Here is a 16,479-nt window from a genome sequence, read left to right on the forward strand (position 1 = left end):
TTCATCTCTGAACTTAAGACCAACTATCAAAGTACAGCACTTCCTTCAAACCCATGCAGTATTTCACTACAAATGAAAGTGTTGTTGGTGATACATTCAGTTTAGAAGAGATAATTCTGTATAGTTTTTAATATATTCCAAAGGAATGCTATAATTGATCAATCATAACAATGTGATTAAATTCCTTTCCAAACCTGTTGCATAAAAAGAAAACAAGTAGGAAAACATGTGAATGTAGCAAATTATAACTTGTTATAGCATAACAGATGAATGTGTTGCAAAATAACTATTGTGTACTTTTACAGTTCTGTTTTCATTTAGAAGAAGCTTAATCATTTAACAAAAATAATTTCCTTAGTACCAATGGAATTCTTTAAGGAATTAAGTTGAAGGCTAGCCTGACTGAGATGGATGTTTCACAGAACATCAAAATGACTCCAACAGATCAGAAGCATGTTCTACTGTGATTAGCCTTTGTGCAAACAGTCTTTCACCCGTCAATTACTTCACAGCCCTGCGTGTCCACAACTGACATTGCAATCTGACTGTTCAATATTCATAGTGCAGAAGTTTTTTTTAGGTTTATTGCCATAACTTGACCTTGTATGGTGAGAGTTTATCGTCGATTTGAAGATAAGTTTGTTGTTTTATTTAATCCAGCTCTTGGAGCAGGGATTTTGCTGCTGGAGGGTGGAGAACGTCCTTTAATTCCAGTGGGACCAGACCTAGAAATAGCCAGAGTCCCAGATTTTTCTGTTTATAAAGTAAGAAAAAAACATTTATTTGACTTTAATAAGGATTTTTCATCTTATTGTCCAAGTGGTACGAAGAGTGACAAGAAAAATTAAAAGTTACATTAAGCAAAAGTCCAATACTGCAGTAATCAAGGGGATGGGACAAGTTCACTGAAATCAAATATTTTAAGCAACTTGGCAGGAACAAACCAAGAGGAATGCTACATAGCAGCAGCCCAAAATGTATACAGTTTTCTGGTTGTTAATGTAAACAGAAAAAATGTGAGAAGTAAATAAACTTTCAGCTAGAGTTTGATGCACTTTAAAGAAAGTGTCAGGAAACAAACATATGTCCTCTGCCATAAATTACAACAGCTGTCTTTCATTATAAGTCAGTACTCGAGCTGGAAGTCACAAACTTGTGAATACGAGGTTTGTAACCTCAATGAGGTGAGCTAAGCATAAATTTCACATGCGTCAATTAAACTGTGATGCATTAAGTCCTTACTTCAAATGTGATTGCATTCCTGAAAAATTGTGACTTTACACGAAATACTGATTTCCATAAGAATCCACACTGAAACTATGTTTTGTAGGGTTTTCTTTATCAGATTTTAAAAACACCTTGTAAATTGAAGTGTTCAGTATTGTTACATTGATAGATTAAATAACTTTTTACTATAGTACTGAACTTATGCTTGCTACAGATCTTCCTAAACCTCCCACTGCCGGTAGACCCTTTTTCCCACTGATCTTCTGATTTGTAACCTTCACACACAAGATTCAATTGTGGTAATTTTGTTCAATGGCACGGGGAGGTAACTGGACTCTCTCTCTTGCTGGGAATGGTCATTGCTCATGCATCACAAAAGTCAGTCGGCACTAATGTACTGACCAACTCGAATGGATTGCTGCAGGAACAGACTGCTTCAGTAGCTGAGAAATCAAAATGGTAATTAACAGTGCAATCATCAATAAATATCCCCACATTAATTAATATGCAATTTTCCTCCAAAAATAATAAAACTGCATCTTCAAGACGTCATTGAAGTTCAGTTTTGAAGAAGGGTCACTGGACCCAAAATGTTAACTCTGCTTTCTCTCCACAGATGCTGCCAGACAACTGAATTTTTCAAGCAATCTCTATTTTTGTTTCTGATTTTCACCATCTACAGGTCTTTGATTTTTTTTTAAAGAAAAATGGCATGCTCACCTTCAAAACAAGAGGATAGTGTGTAAGAGAAGGGAATTTTGTTGCAATTATAAAGGGCATTGGTGAGACCATACCTGGAATACTGCATACAGTCTCAGACTCTTTACACAAGCAATTACGTGTTTGCCTTTAAACGGGCAAATGTTTACTCTATTTGTTCTGGGATGAAAGGGATAGCCAATGAGGTGAGATTCAGAAGAATTAGTTTGTCATCTCTGGAATTTAGAACAATGACAGGTGATTTAGTCAAAAATTACTGTTTCTGTATTTGTAAAATGGCATTTCCAAATCCTTAATTGTGTAAGCATATTCATTTACTTTAAATTGATGAAGTAGTTAAAATTTGGCTCTTAAGGTAGCTCTGATTTATAGAAAATATTTTACCTTGCTGGAGGTGCTGGGTCTTCTGTAATGTCTGCATTCGACGGAGGTTCATTTTACAGCCATCTCTTCCCATGAGATGCACTTTCCAGCCCTAGAAGGGTGAGGAGAACAAGAAGGCCTCTGTTAGTTACAATCTGCCTGGTGAGCAGCTCCTTGTGAAGCAGAGCTGCAGACAGGGCCTCTGCTGAAATCTGCACAAACCACACAGGGCGAGTAGGTCAGCATGTCTGCCAGATAGCCCAATATTTGCTTCAATGTACAAAGCCATTGCTTTATTCAGGGACTTAACATCTTTAACGGAGTGGAGCCTTAAAACAGCAGCATAGTATTTTACTCCACTTTTTTTTCCTCTTAAAAACACTACATTATGAAATATTTAAATGTATATAGCAAACTTTCCTACTGCAGTAAATTAAACCATTATGAAATGGTAACATTTTCAGGAAAAGAGTTTCAAATCTTGAATCAGAATGGCTCACAATCTTTATTTCCGGTTAGGTCACAGTTCTGATATTTCTCAATTTCCATTTACTCCAATTATTTATAGTGCAGTTGTCATTACTGCAATCTCCATAAAGCTTTGGACTTTCTAACAACTGTAGCTGAACACTGACATAACCTCTCTTTCTCTTCACAAACGTTAGCTGACCTGAACGTATCCAGCAATTTCTATTTTTGCTTGTTATTCACCATATATGACCTGTTCTAGAAGGTCAACTTCTACTTGAGTACAGTATTTCTTCATAGAAATGGGTGATGGTAGTGGTTAGTGAGGTTGACTTATATGTTGAGTCCAGGCCTAAACATGATTTTCAGCACCTGAAAAAAGGGACTGTCTTACACAGTAGCTGACCTGTCTTGATTTTAAAAAAATATTCATGGTATGTCAGTGTCGCTGGCTGAACCAGCATTTATTGCCCATCCCTAGTTGCCCAAAGGGCACGTAAGGGTCAACCACATTGCTATGGGTCAGGAATTACATGTAGGCCAAACTAGGTGAAGATGGCAGATTTACTTCCTTAAAGGACGATAGTAACCAGATTGCTTTTTACAATAATCAGTAGTTGTTATACGGTTGCCTTTGGACATGTATTTTTCCCTTTATCAGATTTTTAATGAATTCAAATTTCACCAGCTGCCATGGGATTGAACCCACATCTGCACACCATTACCCTGAGGTTTTGTATATTACCACTAAGGCACCATCTTACTCTTATGATTAGCTTAAGTAGCATCATGTACAACACAGAACAGCAGAAGCTAGGGTTATGAGAAATTTCTTTAAGTTTAATTTTTTAAAAAATTCACTTGTTGGATGTGGGCATCACTGGTTGGCCAGCATTTATTGCCTGTACCTGGCTGCCTTTAAGGAGTGTTTAACCAAGTAATCTACAAATACAACAGTCTATCCTTATGAAATAGAATTTATATTATCAGATCTATCTTGTTTAACTGATAACTAAGGTGAATGATATGAAATAGAATAAAGTGAACAGTCAAAACAAATCAATAAGTTCAATTTGGTTGATACCATGCTCAGAAACATGGCTTGAGGAACTTCAATTGCTTTGAGATTTTAGAAACAAAAACAGTGTTGAAAGATAATACAATAAACTGTTTTCATCTTAGTAAGGAAGCAATTTTCCTGTAGGACAGCATTCTGGCAGCTTCGAATGAGCCAAAGACAGTTTGCAAGTGATAGTAACTAAGTAATATCAGTAATAGAGAAAATCAAGAACATCTTCAGCAGGGAGTAGAGTTGGAGAGCTGTTCAAAGATTACACAACAGATAATTTTTTTTCTTTTGTTTTGCCCAGAATTGCTACAGAATAGAAGAAACTATCCACAATATGAGATCACCATTCCACCAAATATAAACAGCAAGAGGTTATTCTGCCCTTCAAGCCTGATCTATGAAACAAACCCACACAATGTATTTGCATCGTAACTCACCTTGATCCCTAACACCTCAACATGCAGAAAGAGGCCATTTGGCCCATTAGGTCTTTACCTAACCTCCAAAGAGCTCCACACCCTAACCCCGTAACGCCACATTTACCATGGCTAATCCACCTAACCTGCACATATCCGGATTGTGGCAGAAACCCACATTGACATAAGGAGAATGTGCAAAGTCCACAGGGTCACCTCAGGATGGAATCAAACCCAGGTCCATGGCACTGTGTGAAAGCAGTGCTAACTATTCTAGGACAGCATGCTGGCAGCTTAATTGAGCCCAAGATAGTTTACGAATGGTAACCAGTAAATAATATCAGTCATCCAGAAAAACCGTTTATTTTATCGTATTATCTTTCAACTCAGTTTTTGCTTCCAAAATCTCAAAACTATTGAAGTTCCTCCCACTATTTCTGAGCCACTGTGCCACTCTAATTACATTTTCAAGTTTTCTGTCATCATAAACCAAAAAATTATGCTTTTCGTACTGAACTTCAGGTTATTATTCAATATCAAAAGGAACAATGGTCTCAAAATCAACACTTGAGATTTTCCATTCTAGACTTCTCTCTAATTTTCAAAGGAGTCTATAATATGGTTTATCAAATACCTTTTTTAAGTCCAATGCAGACCATCCACTGTTCATCTTCAACTCTCTACAACTCTTAAACAAATTTGTCAAACATTTTTTGCTTTGACCAGATCTGTAATAAATGTCATTTATTAACCTATGTTTTTCAAGCGACAATTAACTTTGTCACAATTATGAGCTTAGGATGTTCCCCCGACACTTATTTTAGGCTGAACAAACATAGTTACTCAGCTTATTCCCTTTTGTTTTAAAACAGGCATCTCTAACCCTCCATATCATATGGAGCCACACATGAAAAAGATGCAGACAAACCTATTCTAAGTTCCCTCAGCAACCTAGAATATATTGATTTTTTTCAGCCTCAGTACTCATCTCCAACAACTGCTAATCTCCAAACACCATCCTACAACTCATCTGCTTTATCCTTGATCACAACGTCTTCACCTTTGACAACCAGTTCTTCATCCAGACACATGGAACAGCCATGGGGAACAAATTTGCACCCCAATATGCCAACATTTTTATGCACAGGTTCGAACAAGACTTCTTCTCTATGTAGGATCTCCAACCAACATTGTACACCAGATACATTGATGACATTTTCTTCCTCTGGACCCATGGCGAGGAGTCACTGATAAAACTACACAGTGCCATCAACAAGTTTCATCCCACCATCAAACTCACCATGGCTACTCTCGAATATCTGTCTCATTCTTAGACACATGCGTCTCCATCAAGGATGGGACACCTCAGCACCACACTTGACCGCAAACCCACAGACAACCTCACAATGCTACACTTCTCCAGCTTCCACCCAAAACATATTAAAATAGCCATCCCCTATGGACAAGCCCTTACGCATACACAGGATCTGCTCAGATGAGGAGGAACGTGATGGACACCTGGAAGTACTCAAGGATGCCCTCACAAGAATGGGGTACAATGCTCAACTCATCGACCGCCAGTTCTGACGTGCCACAGCAAGGAACCGTAATGACCTCCTCAGGAGACAGACACGTGCTGCAACTGACAGGGTAGCCTTCGTTGTTCAGTATTTCCCAGGAGCTGAAAAATTACGCCATGTTCTTCGTGACCTGCAACACATCATCAATGAGGATCAGCACCTCACCAAGACCTTCCTCAAACCTCCACTACTTGCCTTTAAACAACTGTCAAACCTCAAACAGATCGTTGTTCATAGCAAGCTGCCCGGCTCTCAGGACAACTCCATACAACCCCATCACGGTAGACGCTGCAAGACATGTCAGAGTGTGGACATAGATACCATCATTACGCGTGGGGACACCTCCCAACTTGTACATGGCAGGTACTCATGTAACTTAGCCAATGTTGTCTATCTTATACGTTGCAGGCAAGGATGCCCGGAGGCATGGTACATTGGGGAAACCGAGCAAAGTGACGACAACGGATGAATGGCACCGCACAACAATCAACAGACAGGAGGGTTCCCTCCTAGTTGGGGAACACTTCAGTGGTCCAGGACATTCAGCCTTGGACCTTCGTGTGACCATTCTCCAAGGTGGACTTCGGGACAGGCAGCAGAGAAAAGTGGCCGAGCAGAGGCTGATAGCTAAGTTCGGTACCCACAGGGAGGGCCTCAAGCGGGACCTTGGGTTCATGTCACATTACATATGACCACCATTGCACTACACACACACAGATACTCCTACACACACACAGATACTCCTACACACACACTCCCACACTCACATGCACCCCCTCACAGATTTAAGACACTGCACTCCACACATACACACACACACACACACACACACACACAGACACACACACACACAGACACACACAAAGACCCACATGCACACATATATTTTGTAGGGTGAATTTGTACTTGCAGGGTTACATTGTACTTTGCTAAAAAACTGTGTGCATTCATGTAGAGCTCTGAGCTCAAAAACTGCATGAATTTGGTAAAACTCCGTTATCGCACTTTTTAAATTAGAATCAATCTAAACATCATGGCATCGACAGAGAACACAGGGGGCCAACACCTTCAACAAAATGTCTAGCTAGCACCATTGTTAACAGCTAACGCAAGAATGCAACTTTTAAAAAAAGGGTTTTGTGATTTACACATGAAAGAAGTGAAACTATCACTGTATTCTAACAGATGAAAGGCTTAACAGACAATCAATTTTTCAATGTACAATTTCAGTTACATCACACTGTAAATTTTTGCTATAAATTCTGTGTGTTGTATTTGAGCCCTCCACTATCACCTGATGAAGGAGCGTCGCTCCGAAAGCTAGTGTGTTTCCAATTAAACCTGTTGGACTATAACCTGATGTGTGATTTTTAACTTTGTACACCCCAGTCCAACACCAGCATCTCCAAATCATAGAATATATTGAACAGAGATTGGGTGAGATTTGTACTTTGAGTGCTTTAAGTAGCTCTTTTGATCTATTTCTATCCTATCAATTGTTCTCTTGCTGTAATATCAGGGCAAATTCTCTGTGAAAACAGATACAAACTACTCAGTGCTTCAAATGTAACATATAAGGAGGAACCAAGGAGATAGCTTTGTACTAGCTCACATTAGAAAATTGCTGGGACATTCATTGTGCTAGATATCTCCAATGGAAAAAAAATCTCCATTCAGACTCGATTGCCAGTCACTGGTTACTGGATTCTAGCACTGGCTCCTCAACTTCTGAATGCTGTACTAAATATTTATACTTAAGATTTAACAATAATCGAATATTTCAATTTATCTTTCCTAATAAGATAGTTGCATTTCAAATAGAGATAAGAATTTGGACTGTGAGTACTTAATTTTTTATGTCCATGCAAAAACATAAAAATTAAGTCACTCTGGCTTCCTTGTTTTGCAATAAAAGAAAATGTAACCATTGACGAGAAAGCCTATGACATAAAGTGCTTTAATCAATTGAGCAATGAAAATAAAACAACATAATATCAGACGAGCAGCAACTTAGATAAGCAATTGCACCATAATAAAAATATTGTAACTCAGGATTTTGTTGGAATTGGTATGTTCAGTTTGTGTGCACGATTGTTAGAGGCAATGGCCTATCCCTACTTTGCAATGGATAGACACACACCAAGGCCCAGATACTCACTGTTGCAGGCTTTGACTGGTAAGTTTTTTTTGGGGGGGGGCGCATGGAGGGGGAAATAAGGAGTTGTGGAATTACCAAGAGACCTGAAAGTATAAGTTTCCAAGCACTCTTAAGATTTAACTCATTTGAGGGCTGTCACAGGAGACTGGTGGAGGGCTCAAAAGGTTGTGGTAGGGGGAATAGCTGAGGGCCAACAAAGATGGCCTCCTTTCATGATGTAATAAATTTATGATACTAGATGGTGGGGGTGCTGCTTGTTGGTCCTGGAGGAAGTGTTCCTGTTCTGCCTGGCTCACAAGTAGCGCTATATCTGCACCTACCAGTCCTTCCTGCCTTTTACTTACCAGTTTTCCCAGATGGCATCAGTTAAAAGTAGAAGTTGCAGTACAATGACAATACACAGCTTCAAACAATTAAAACCAGATGGGGACAAGTATGAAGTTGCTGACTACCATCTCCTAATGACAAATCCACTAATTTTTAAGGGTTAAAACTGCCCACCTTTTGTGTCTGAGCGAACTATTCAGGTGAATTTTAAAATCCAAATCCAAGCAAATTTTGGGTGATGTGGATGTTAAAGGGCTGCTTTAAAGAACCCAAATTCTTCATTTACACTCAGTATGCAGCCAATCCATTGCCCAGAAGGCATGCCAATTATGACTTATATGAGCAACTTCCATTCTAAATAACATCATTTAGAATGTAAATCAATGGCAGAGATTTCAAGGCCTCAGGAAATTCAACAACTAAACGGAGATTAGGACTTGTGGATCCAGAAGGCAATTGCCTTTCAAATTACTTGCAGGATCTTGTATATTGTTTCACCAACTCCTCTACCATCATGCACCCATCCAATTCTTCAGGAAGCCTCTGATCTTTCCCTCCATAATCATCTTTCTGACTTCAAAATAATGCTGCAAAACTACACTCCTGACAACTAGCCAATTTCTTCAATAAGTCTGGCTTGATCAAGAAAGGGAGGCAAAAAAATCATGTCTTGCGACCCAATAAATTAAACAGATTCTAAGGAAACCAGCTATACCAATTTCCTGATCACAAAAGTCAGTCAGTTTCCTCACGGCTCAGAGGTGATATCCAACCGATAGACTATCTGACCTAAAATGCCCGAATGGTACAGAGAACAGGTATAACTAAGTACCTTTCTGCCATCCCTGAACTACCGAGGGAAATTGTGATGCAATTTAAGAGGAACTAACATGCCATCTGTTACATCAATTCATTAAGTAAAACTATGTCAAGTTGAAATGATCTCCTCAATAGTGTTCACTTGTCGAGTAAAATATAGGATATAATAGAAATGTTTATGCTAGGTATGGAAAGTTTGAATAAGAAAGAAAGGTTGGGTAGGCTGGGACATTTTTCACTGGAGTGTATGAGTTCAAGAAGCAACCTTATAGACGTTTATAAAATAATGAGGGGTACAGACAGAATTAATTGTAGTTGTCTTTTCTCTAGGTTGGAGGATTTAAAGACCAAGGGGCACATTTTCAAGGTGAAAGGAGAGAGATTTAAAATAGACATGAAGGGCACTTTTTCTTAAAGAAGGTGGTTCGTGTGGGGAAGTGGTGGATGTTGGTACAATTTCAGTGTTTAAAAGACATTTGGCTAAGTACATACATTGGAAATGTTTGGAGGGATATGGGCCAGGGGCAGGCAGGTAGGACTAGTTTAGTTTTGGATTACGTTTGGCATTGACTGGTTGGACTGAAGGGTCTGTTTCAGTGTTGTATGACTCTATATTAGATGCTAGTAAAACAAAAGTGCCTGAAGCAATGGTAATACAAAGAAGATGCATTTCTTTTTCTGTGCTCCAGTTTGTTCTAAAGTCCAGTTTGAATTGATAATTGGCTTTTGCTCATTTCCAAGCCACAGCTCCATTTCTTGTTATGTAGACAGAACAAATATGATTGCTTTGTTTTCCTGTGTTTCATCATTCCTCGAATTATGCTGGAGTTCTGCTCTTATTTCAGTCTCTATCACGATGTCACAGGTTAACCAAAACATATCTTTTGAGTGTCTTTGTTGCTGAATGTTTCAACCCACTATAGTTTTCACCAATTGCTTAGTCATTAAGAATGGTAAAAACAAACGTATGAAAACAGTTCATTATGCATATCTGCATGGCTGCACCACATAACAATGATGCGTAATCCACATTGAAGGATAACATGCTCAACAACCTCAGTGCCTCCAGTAGCAACAACATCAAAGAATTGCTACAGCACAGGAGGCCATTCAGCCCATCATACCTGCACCAAAGTATTAAATCATTCTGCAGTGACATTTGGGAATGCTGTACTTTCTTGGAAGTCTGCATTGCTCCAGTTATACCTTTGAGGCTTTTGATCAGCCATTATTTCATTACCAGATTTGATATTTATATGGAATTTTGTATGTTTTAAATGTTACAGCTCTTTGATTAATCATTACAATTTGATCAAAGCCTTAACAAAAGCAAGTGCCGAACATTTTCATTTTTAAAAAAACTCATTAACAGGATGTAGCTGGACCAGCATTTAATGTTGATCTCTAAATGCTCAGAGGGCACTTAAAAATCATCATATTGTGGTGGTTTAGATTAGATTAGATTAGATTTACAGTGTGGAAACAGGCCCTTCGGCCCAACAAGTCCACACCGACCCGCCGAAGCGAAACCCACCCATACCCCTACATTTACCCCTTACCTAACACTAAGGGCAATTTAGCATAGCCAATTCACCTGACCCGCACATCTTTGGACTGTGGGAGGAAACCGGAGCACCCGGAGGAAACCCACGCTGACACGGGGAGAACGTGCAAACTCCACACAGTCAGTCGCCTGAGTCGGGAATTGAACCCGGGTCTTCAGGCGCTGTGAGGCAGCAGTGCTAACCACTGTGCCACCGTGCCGCCTGGCTCGAGCAGGTAGGGACAGCAGATTACCTTTCAGAAGGGACTTAATCACCTTAATTAAAAATTCCAAATATTTCTTGAATACAAACTTTACCATTTACTAAGGTGGCATTTGAACCTACGTCCCTCGAATGTTAGCCTGGGATTCTGAGCCCAGTGACACATCACCACACCACTACCTCCTCAACAATGTAGCAAGGTCCAATTTGCAAAACATATAGGAAGGAAAAACGTTCCACACACAAACTGGGACACTTGCACTACCAATCCAGTTCTAACTGGCACTAAACTAAGCAGCTTTTCTGAAAGGTTCAACTGAAGAAAAGCACTTCTAATCGGATTTCTACAACTGGAAATACACCAATTCTAATGAAAGAGCAAAAACATTAATGTTAAATTCAATCCAATTAACATCTCAGTAATTTGTATCACTAAGGCTGAACTCTATTCTCCATACCAAATGTTGCGCATACATAACCAATAATTACACTTCAAAGATAATCTAATTGTTTGAAGTTCCTTGCTGTACTAGGTACTAATTTACTTATTACACTTTGGTTGAAAACTTGAATAGCTCCACAGCTTTTCCTCAGGAATGCAGAAATTACCTGGCCTCTGCCTTAACTTTCCTGCATACAATGCTCGTGAATTTGTTGACTAACGACAGCAATCAATTTCTGTCAACAAATTCAAGCAGTGCTAAGCACAATGATAGAAAAGCTTTGGAAATCAGCCCCAAAGTCACACATATATTCTAAACATGCTGCAGCTACTTCAAATAATTTCTTAAGTTACTCACATGCTTTCACACATTATATCCTGAACCAAATTTATTTGAATATTGTGTTTCCATGATTTTGCTAACCAGATTTTTCCATAGATATATAAAATGTGAAAACTCAGTTAGGGCACTTGAGGGTTACAAGGAAGTCAGGAAAGACCTAAAAAGAGAGCTCAGAAGAGCCAGGAGGAGACATGAGAAGTTGTTGGCGGATAGGATCAGGGTTAACCCTCAGGCTTTCCATAGGTATGTCAGGAATAAAAGAATGACGAGAGTTAAATTAGGGCCAATCAAGGATAATAGTGGGAAGTTGTGTGTGGAGTCAGAGGAGATAGGGGAAGCACTAAATAAATATTTTTCGACAGCGTTCACGATAGAAAATGAAAATGTTGGCGAGGAAGATACAGAGATACTTGCATCTAGACTAGAAGAGATTGAGGTTCACAAGGAAGAGGTATGAGAAATACTGCAGAGTGTGAAAACAGACAAGTCCCCTGGGCCGGATGGGATCTATCCTAGGATCCTCTGGGAAGCAAGGGAAGAGATTGCCGAGCCTTTGACATTGTCTACAGGAATAGTGCCTGAGGACTGCAGGATAGCAAATATGGTTCCCTTGTTCAAAAAGGGTAGTAGAGACAACCCTGGTAATTACAGACCAGTGAGTCTCACTTCAGTTGTTGGTAAAGTGTTGGAAAAGGTTATAAGAGATAGGATTTATAACCATCTAGAAAAGAATAATCTGATCAGGGACAGTCAGCACGGTTTTGTGAAGGGTAGGTCGTGCCTAACGAATCTTATTGACCTTTTTGACAAAGTGACCAAACAGGTAGATGAGAGTAAACCAGTTGATGTGATGTATATGGATTTCAGCAAGGTGTTCAATAAGGTTCCCCACAGCAGGCTATTATACAAAATACGGAGGAATGAGATTGTGGGAGACATAGTAGTTTGGATCAGTAATTGGCTTGCTGAAAGAAAACAGAGGATTGTAGTTGATGGAACATGTTCATCTTGGTGTCCAGTTACTAGCGGTGTAATGCAAGGGTCAGTGTTGGGTCCACTGCTGTTCGTCATTTTTATAAATGACCTGGATGAGGGCTTAGAAGGGTGGATTAGTAAATTTGCGGACGACACTAAAGTCGGAGTTGTGGATAGTGACGACGGATGTAGTAGGTTGCAGAGAGATATAGATAGGATGCAGAGCTGGGCTGAGAGGTGGCAAATGGAGTTTAATGTGGACAAGTGTGAGGTGATACACTTTGGACGGAGTAATCGGAATGCATAGTACTGGGTTAATGGTAAGATTCTTGGGAGTGCAGATGAGCAGAGATCTTGGTGTCCATGTACACAGATCCCTGAAAGTCGCCACCCAGATTGACAGGGTTGTTAAGAAGGCATACAGTGTTTTGGCCTTCATTAATAGAGAGATTGAGTTCCAGAACCAGGAGGTTATGCTGCAGTTGTATAAAGCTCTGGTATGGCCAAACTTGGCGTATTGTGTACAGTTCTGGTCACTGCATTATAAGAAGGATGTGGAAGCTTTGGAAAGGGTGCAGAGGAGATTTACTAGGATGTTGCCTGGTATGGAAGGAATGTCTTACGAGAAAAGGCTGAGGGCCTTGAGCTGTTCTCGTTAGAGAGAAGGTTGAGAGGTGAATTAATAGAGACATACAAGATAATCAGAGGGTTAGATAGGGTGGACAGGGAGAGCCTTTTTCTAAATATGGGAACGGCAAACACAAGGGGACACACCTTTAAAGTGATGGGAGAGAGGTACAAGACAGATTTCAGAGGTAGTTTCTTTACTCAGATTAGTAAGGGTATGGAATGCTTTGCCTGCAACGGTAGTAGATTCGCCAAGTTTAAGTGCATTTAAGTCGTCATCGGACAGGCATATGGACGTACATGGAATAGTGTAGGTAGGATGAGCTTCTGATTAGTATGAGAGTGCGGCGCAACATCGAGGGCCGAAGGGCCTGTACTGCACTGTAATGTTCTATGTTCTAAAGCGTATGTGAAAATAATGTTTCTCCATATTAGTTTGAATTCACCTCCAACACAGGTATGTCTCTCTCCTTGGATTCTACCAAACTGGTGAAGCCAAAAACACTTGTTTAGTTCCCTTTGTTAGTTTTGGCTGTGTAAGGATTGTCTTGCTTCATTCAGTCCCACTTTCTCTCCCATTCCTCATTTTTCCTTTTGATCTAGGATGCACATCCTAGCCTCAGGTATTTCAGTAAGAGCAAATGATGATCTTCAAGCTTCACCAGTTTTAAGACAATAAGATATAGGAGCAGGATTAGACCATTCAGCCCACGGAATCTGCTCCACTATTTGATCATGGCTGACATGTTTCTCAATCCCAGTCTCCTGTCTTGTCCTTGAATCCCTTGATCCTCTTACTAATCAGGAACGTGTTTATCTTTGCCTTAAATATACTCAATATCTTTACTTCCACAATCTTTTGCAACAATGAGTTCCACTGATACAACATTATCTGGCTGAAGAAATTTCTCATCTCAGTTCTAAAGGGTCCTCCTTTCACTCTGAGGTTGTGCCCCAGCTCTTAGTCTCTCCTACTTGTGGAAACATCTTCTCCACATCCAACCTGTCCATGCCTCTCAGTACGTTGCAAGTGTCAACCAGATCCACCCCCATCATCCTTTTAAACTCCCAGTACAGACCACTGGTCTTTAACCACTCCTCATATGACAAGCCCTTCATCCCCAGGATCATTCTTGTAAACCACCTCTGAATGCCCTCCAAAGCTAGCACATTCTTTCCTAGATACAAGGCCCAAAACTGTTCACAATAGTCCAAATGTGGTCTGCCAAAGCTTTACAGCCTCAGCAGTATACAATCATCAGTCATGGCACAGAGTATAAGTGTAAAAAGGTAATGCTGGAGTTGCACAGTGTTGATCAGGCCACTGCTGGAGTACTGAGTTTGTTCTGGTCACCTCACTACAGGAATGACATGATAGCACTACAGGAGGTACAGAAGTGATTCACCAGGAAGTTGCCTGGGATGGAGAAATTGAGCAATAAGGAGAGATTAGATAAGCCTAGATTCCAGAACAGAGAAGACTGAGGGTGACATGATTGAGGCGTATAACATTATGAGGGGAGCCAATGGTCTAGTGGTGTTATCACTGGACTGTTAATCCAGAGACCCAGATGATGTTCTGGGGACCTGGGCTTGAGTCCTGTTACAGCAGGATTGTGGAATTTGAATTCAGTTATTATCTGGAATTAAGAATCTAACGATGACCATGAATCCATTGCTGATAGTTAGTAACACCCATTTCATTCACTTATGCCGTTAAGGGAAAGAAACTACTATCCTTACCTGGTCTGGCCTACATGAGACTCCAGACCCACTAGCAATGTGGTTGACTCTTTACTGCCCTCTGGGTAATTCGGGATGGGAATAAATGCTGGCATAGCCAGCGACACCCTCATCCCTGAATGAATTAAAAAAAGGAGTGAGAAAGCAAAGACGAAGGAAAGAAGGACTTACATTTTAATCACATGGTTCATGTTGACTGCATATCGTAGAGCACTTTACAGACAATGTTCTTGTTTTTTTTGTAGTACGGTCACTGTTGTAATGCCTGCAAATTGCTCATCTAGAACTAAAATGCAGAACGTATCAATACATTCAGAAGAGAGATTACAAGGAACTTAGTTGGGAATCAGAAGGGAAAACTATGCTGCACACCAGAATGGGAACATCTGTGCAACATAATTGTTGATAGTGAAATGAAATTCTAAGTTGCAGTAGAAATACAGAAGACACTAAGATGGCAACAAAGAGTCAACGGGTAATTATTTCACCATGTCTGACTGCGTGTCAATACTCCTCCAAAACTAATCCACTGAATAAACTCTTACAAAGCATACACTGAACTATCCACCAAAACCTTAAATAATTAACAATTTGGCAGGTTCTAATTTGTAACAGGAGATCTTATGCATCAAATAATCTCCTGAGCCAGCTGGCACTCAGTTGCACAGCACATAATTAACTGTGAAATGATGAGACTCTAGCTTATGTTTCCTGATCAGAAATTCCCTCAAAGACAGACACTGAAAACCACCTCTTCACCACTCTGAGCCTCACATGGTAGAATATGCAACAGGATTGGCAGAAACCTGCTTGCCAGCTGCCTGCGATAGAAAACAAAGGACTGCAGAAAACCTGGACAAGAAGTTAGTGGACTTCGAGATCAACAATACTAATCACTCCAGACAAATCAAAGGAAAAATCAAACATTATTTTGAATAAAATGAGAAAATCGTTGACAAATCATTATGGACATCATTATGTCAGACTGTACAACTGAAAATGGGGCACTTGTTCGAAAAGTAGATCCCCTTGCTGCCAGAGTACAGTCTTCGATTGTTCTAGAAGCTGGATACCAAGCCAAAATAAATGAATGAAAATTTAAATGGTGAATAATAAGTCTAGACGTCTTGAGAATAAGATAGAGCTGAACTGTCCATTTGTTTTCGGTATAAAGTTAATTAATCCCATAAGTAATTTTTCACCATTTTGGTTTTACTAACACAGGTTGCACTTGCGCTAATGATCACCTACTTATATTTTCCAAAGCTTCACAATAATACTGCTTTAGTGTTGGCAAACATCAAGTCAGAGTGCCAAAATTCCTCAGGAAAATCTGAAAGAGTACACTGTGCAAAAGGGAAAAAGTTTACTTGGAACTTGAACTAGTATGCAGGTGTGCATTGTCAACTATGTTGAACTTTAGTTCAATATGATTA

At 39.8% G+C, this 16,479-nt stretch overlaps 1 protein-coding gene across 4 annotated transcripts in view; it reads right to left on the reverse strand.

Moving 5' to 3' along the window:
* Positions 1-240: 240 nt before the first annotated feature.
* cep104 (centrosomal protein 104) overlaps positions 241-16,479 on the reverse strand; it is a 204,252-nt gene continuing 188,013 nt past the window's right edge. For all 4 annotated transcript variants that reach the window (XM_060851889.1, XM_060851886.1, XM_060851888.1 and 1 more), the window contains 2 exons: positions 2,332-2,422; positions 241-753 (listed from right to left, as the gene is read on the reverse strand). In XM_060851889.1, coding sequence (XP_060707872.1) covers positions 617-753; positions 2,332-2,422 — 228 coding nt within the window. In that variant the 3' untranslated portion in view covers positions 241-616. The remainder of the gene's footprint in view (positions 754-2,331; positions 2,423-16,479) is intronic.

The sequence above is a fragment of the Hemiscyllium ocellatum genome, chromosome 37 (assembly GCF_020745735.1).
Source record: "Hemiscyllium ocellatum isolate sHemOce1 chromosome 37, sHemOce1.pat.X.cur, whole genome shotgun sequence".
Lineage (NCBI taxonomy): Eukaryota > Metazoa > Chordata > Chondrichthyes > Orectolobiformes > Hemiscylliidae > Hemiscyllium > Hemiscyllium ocellatum.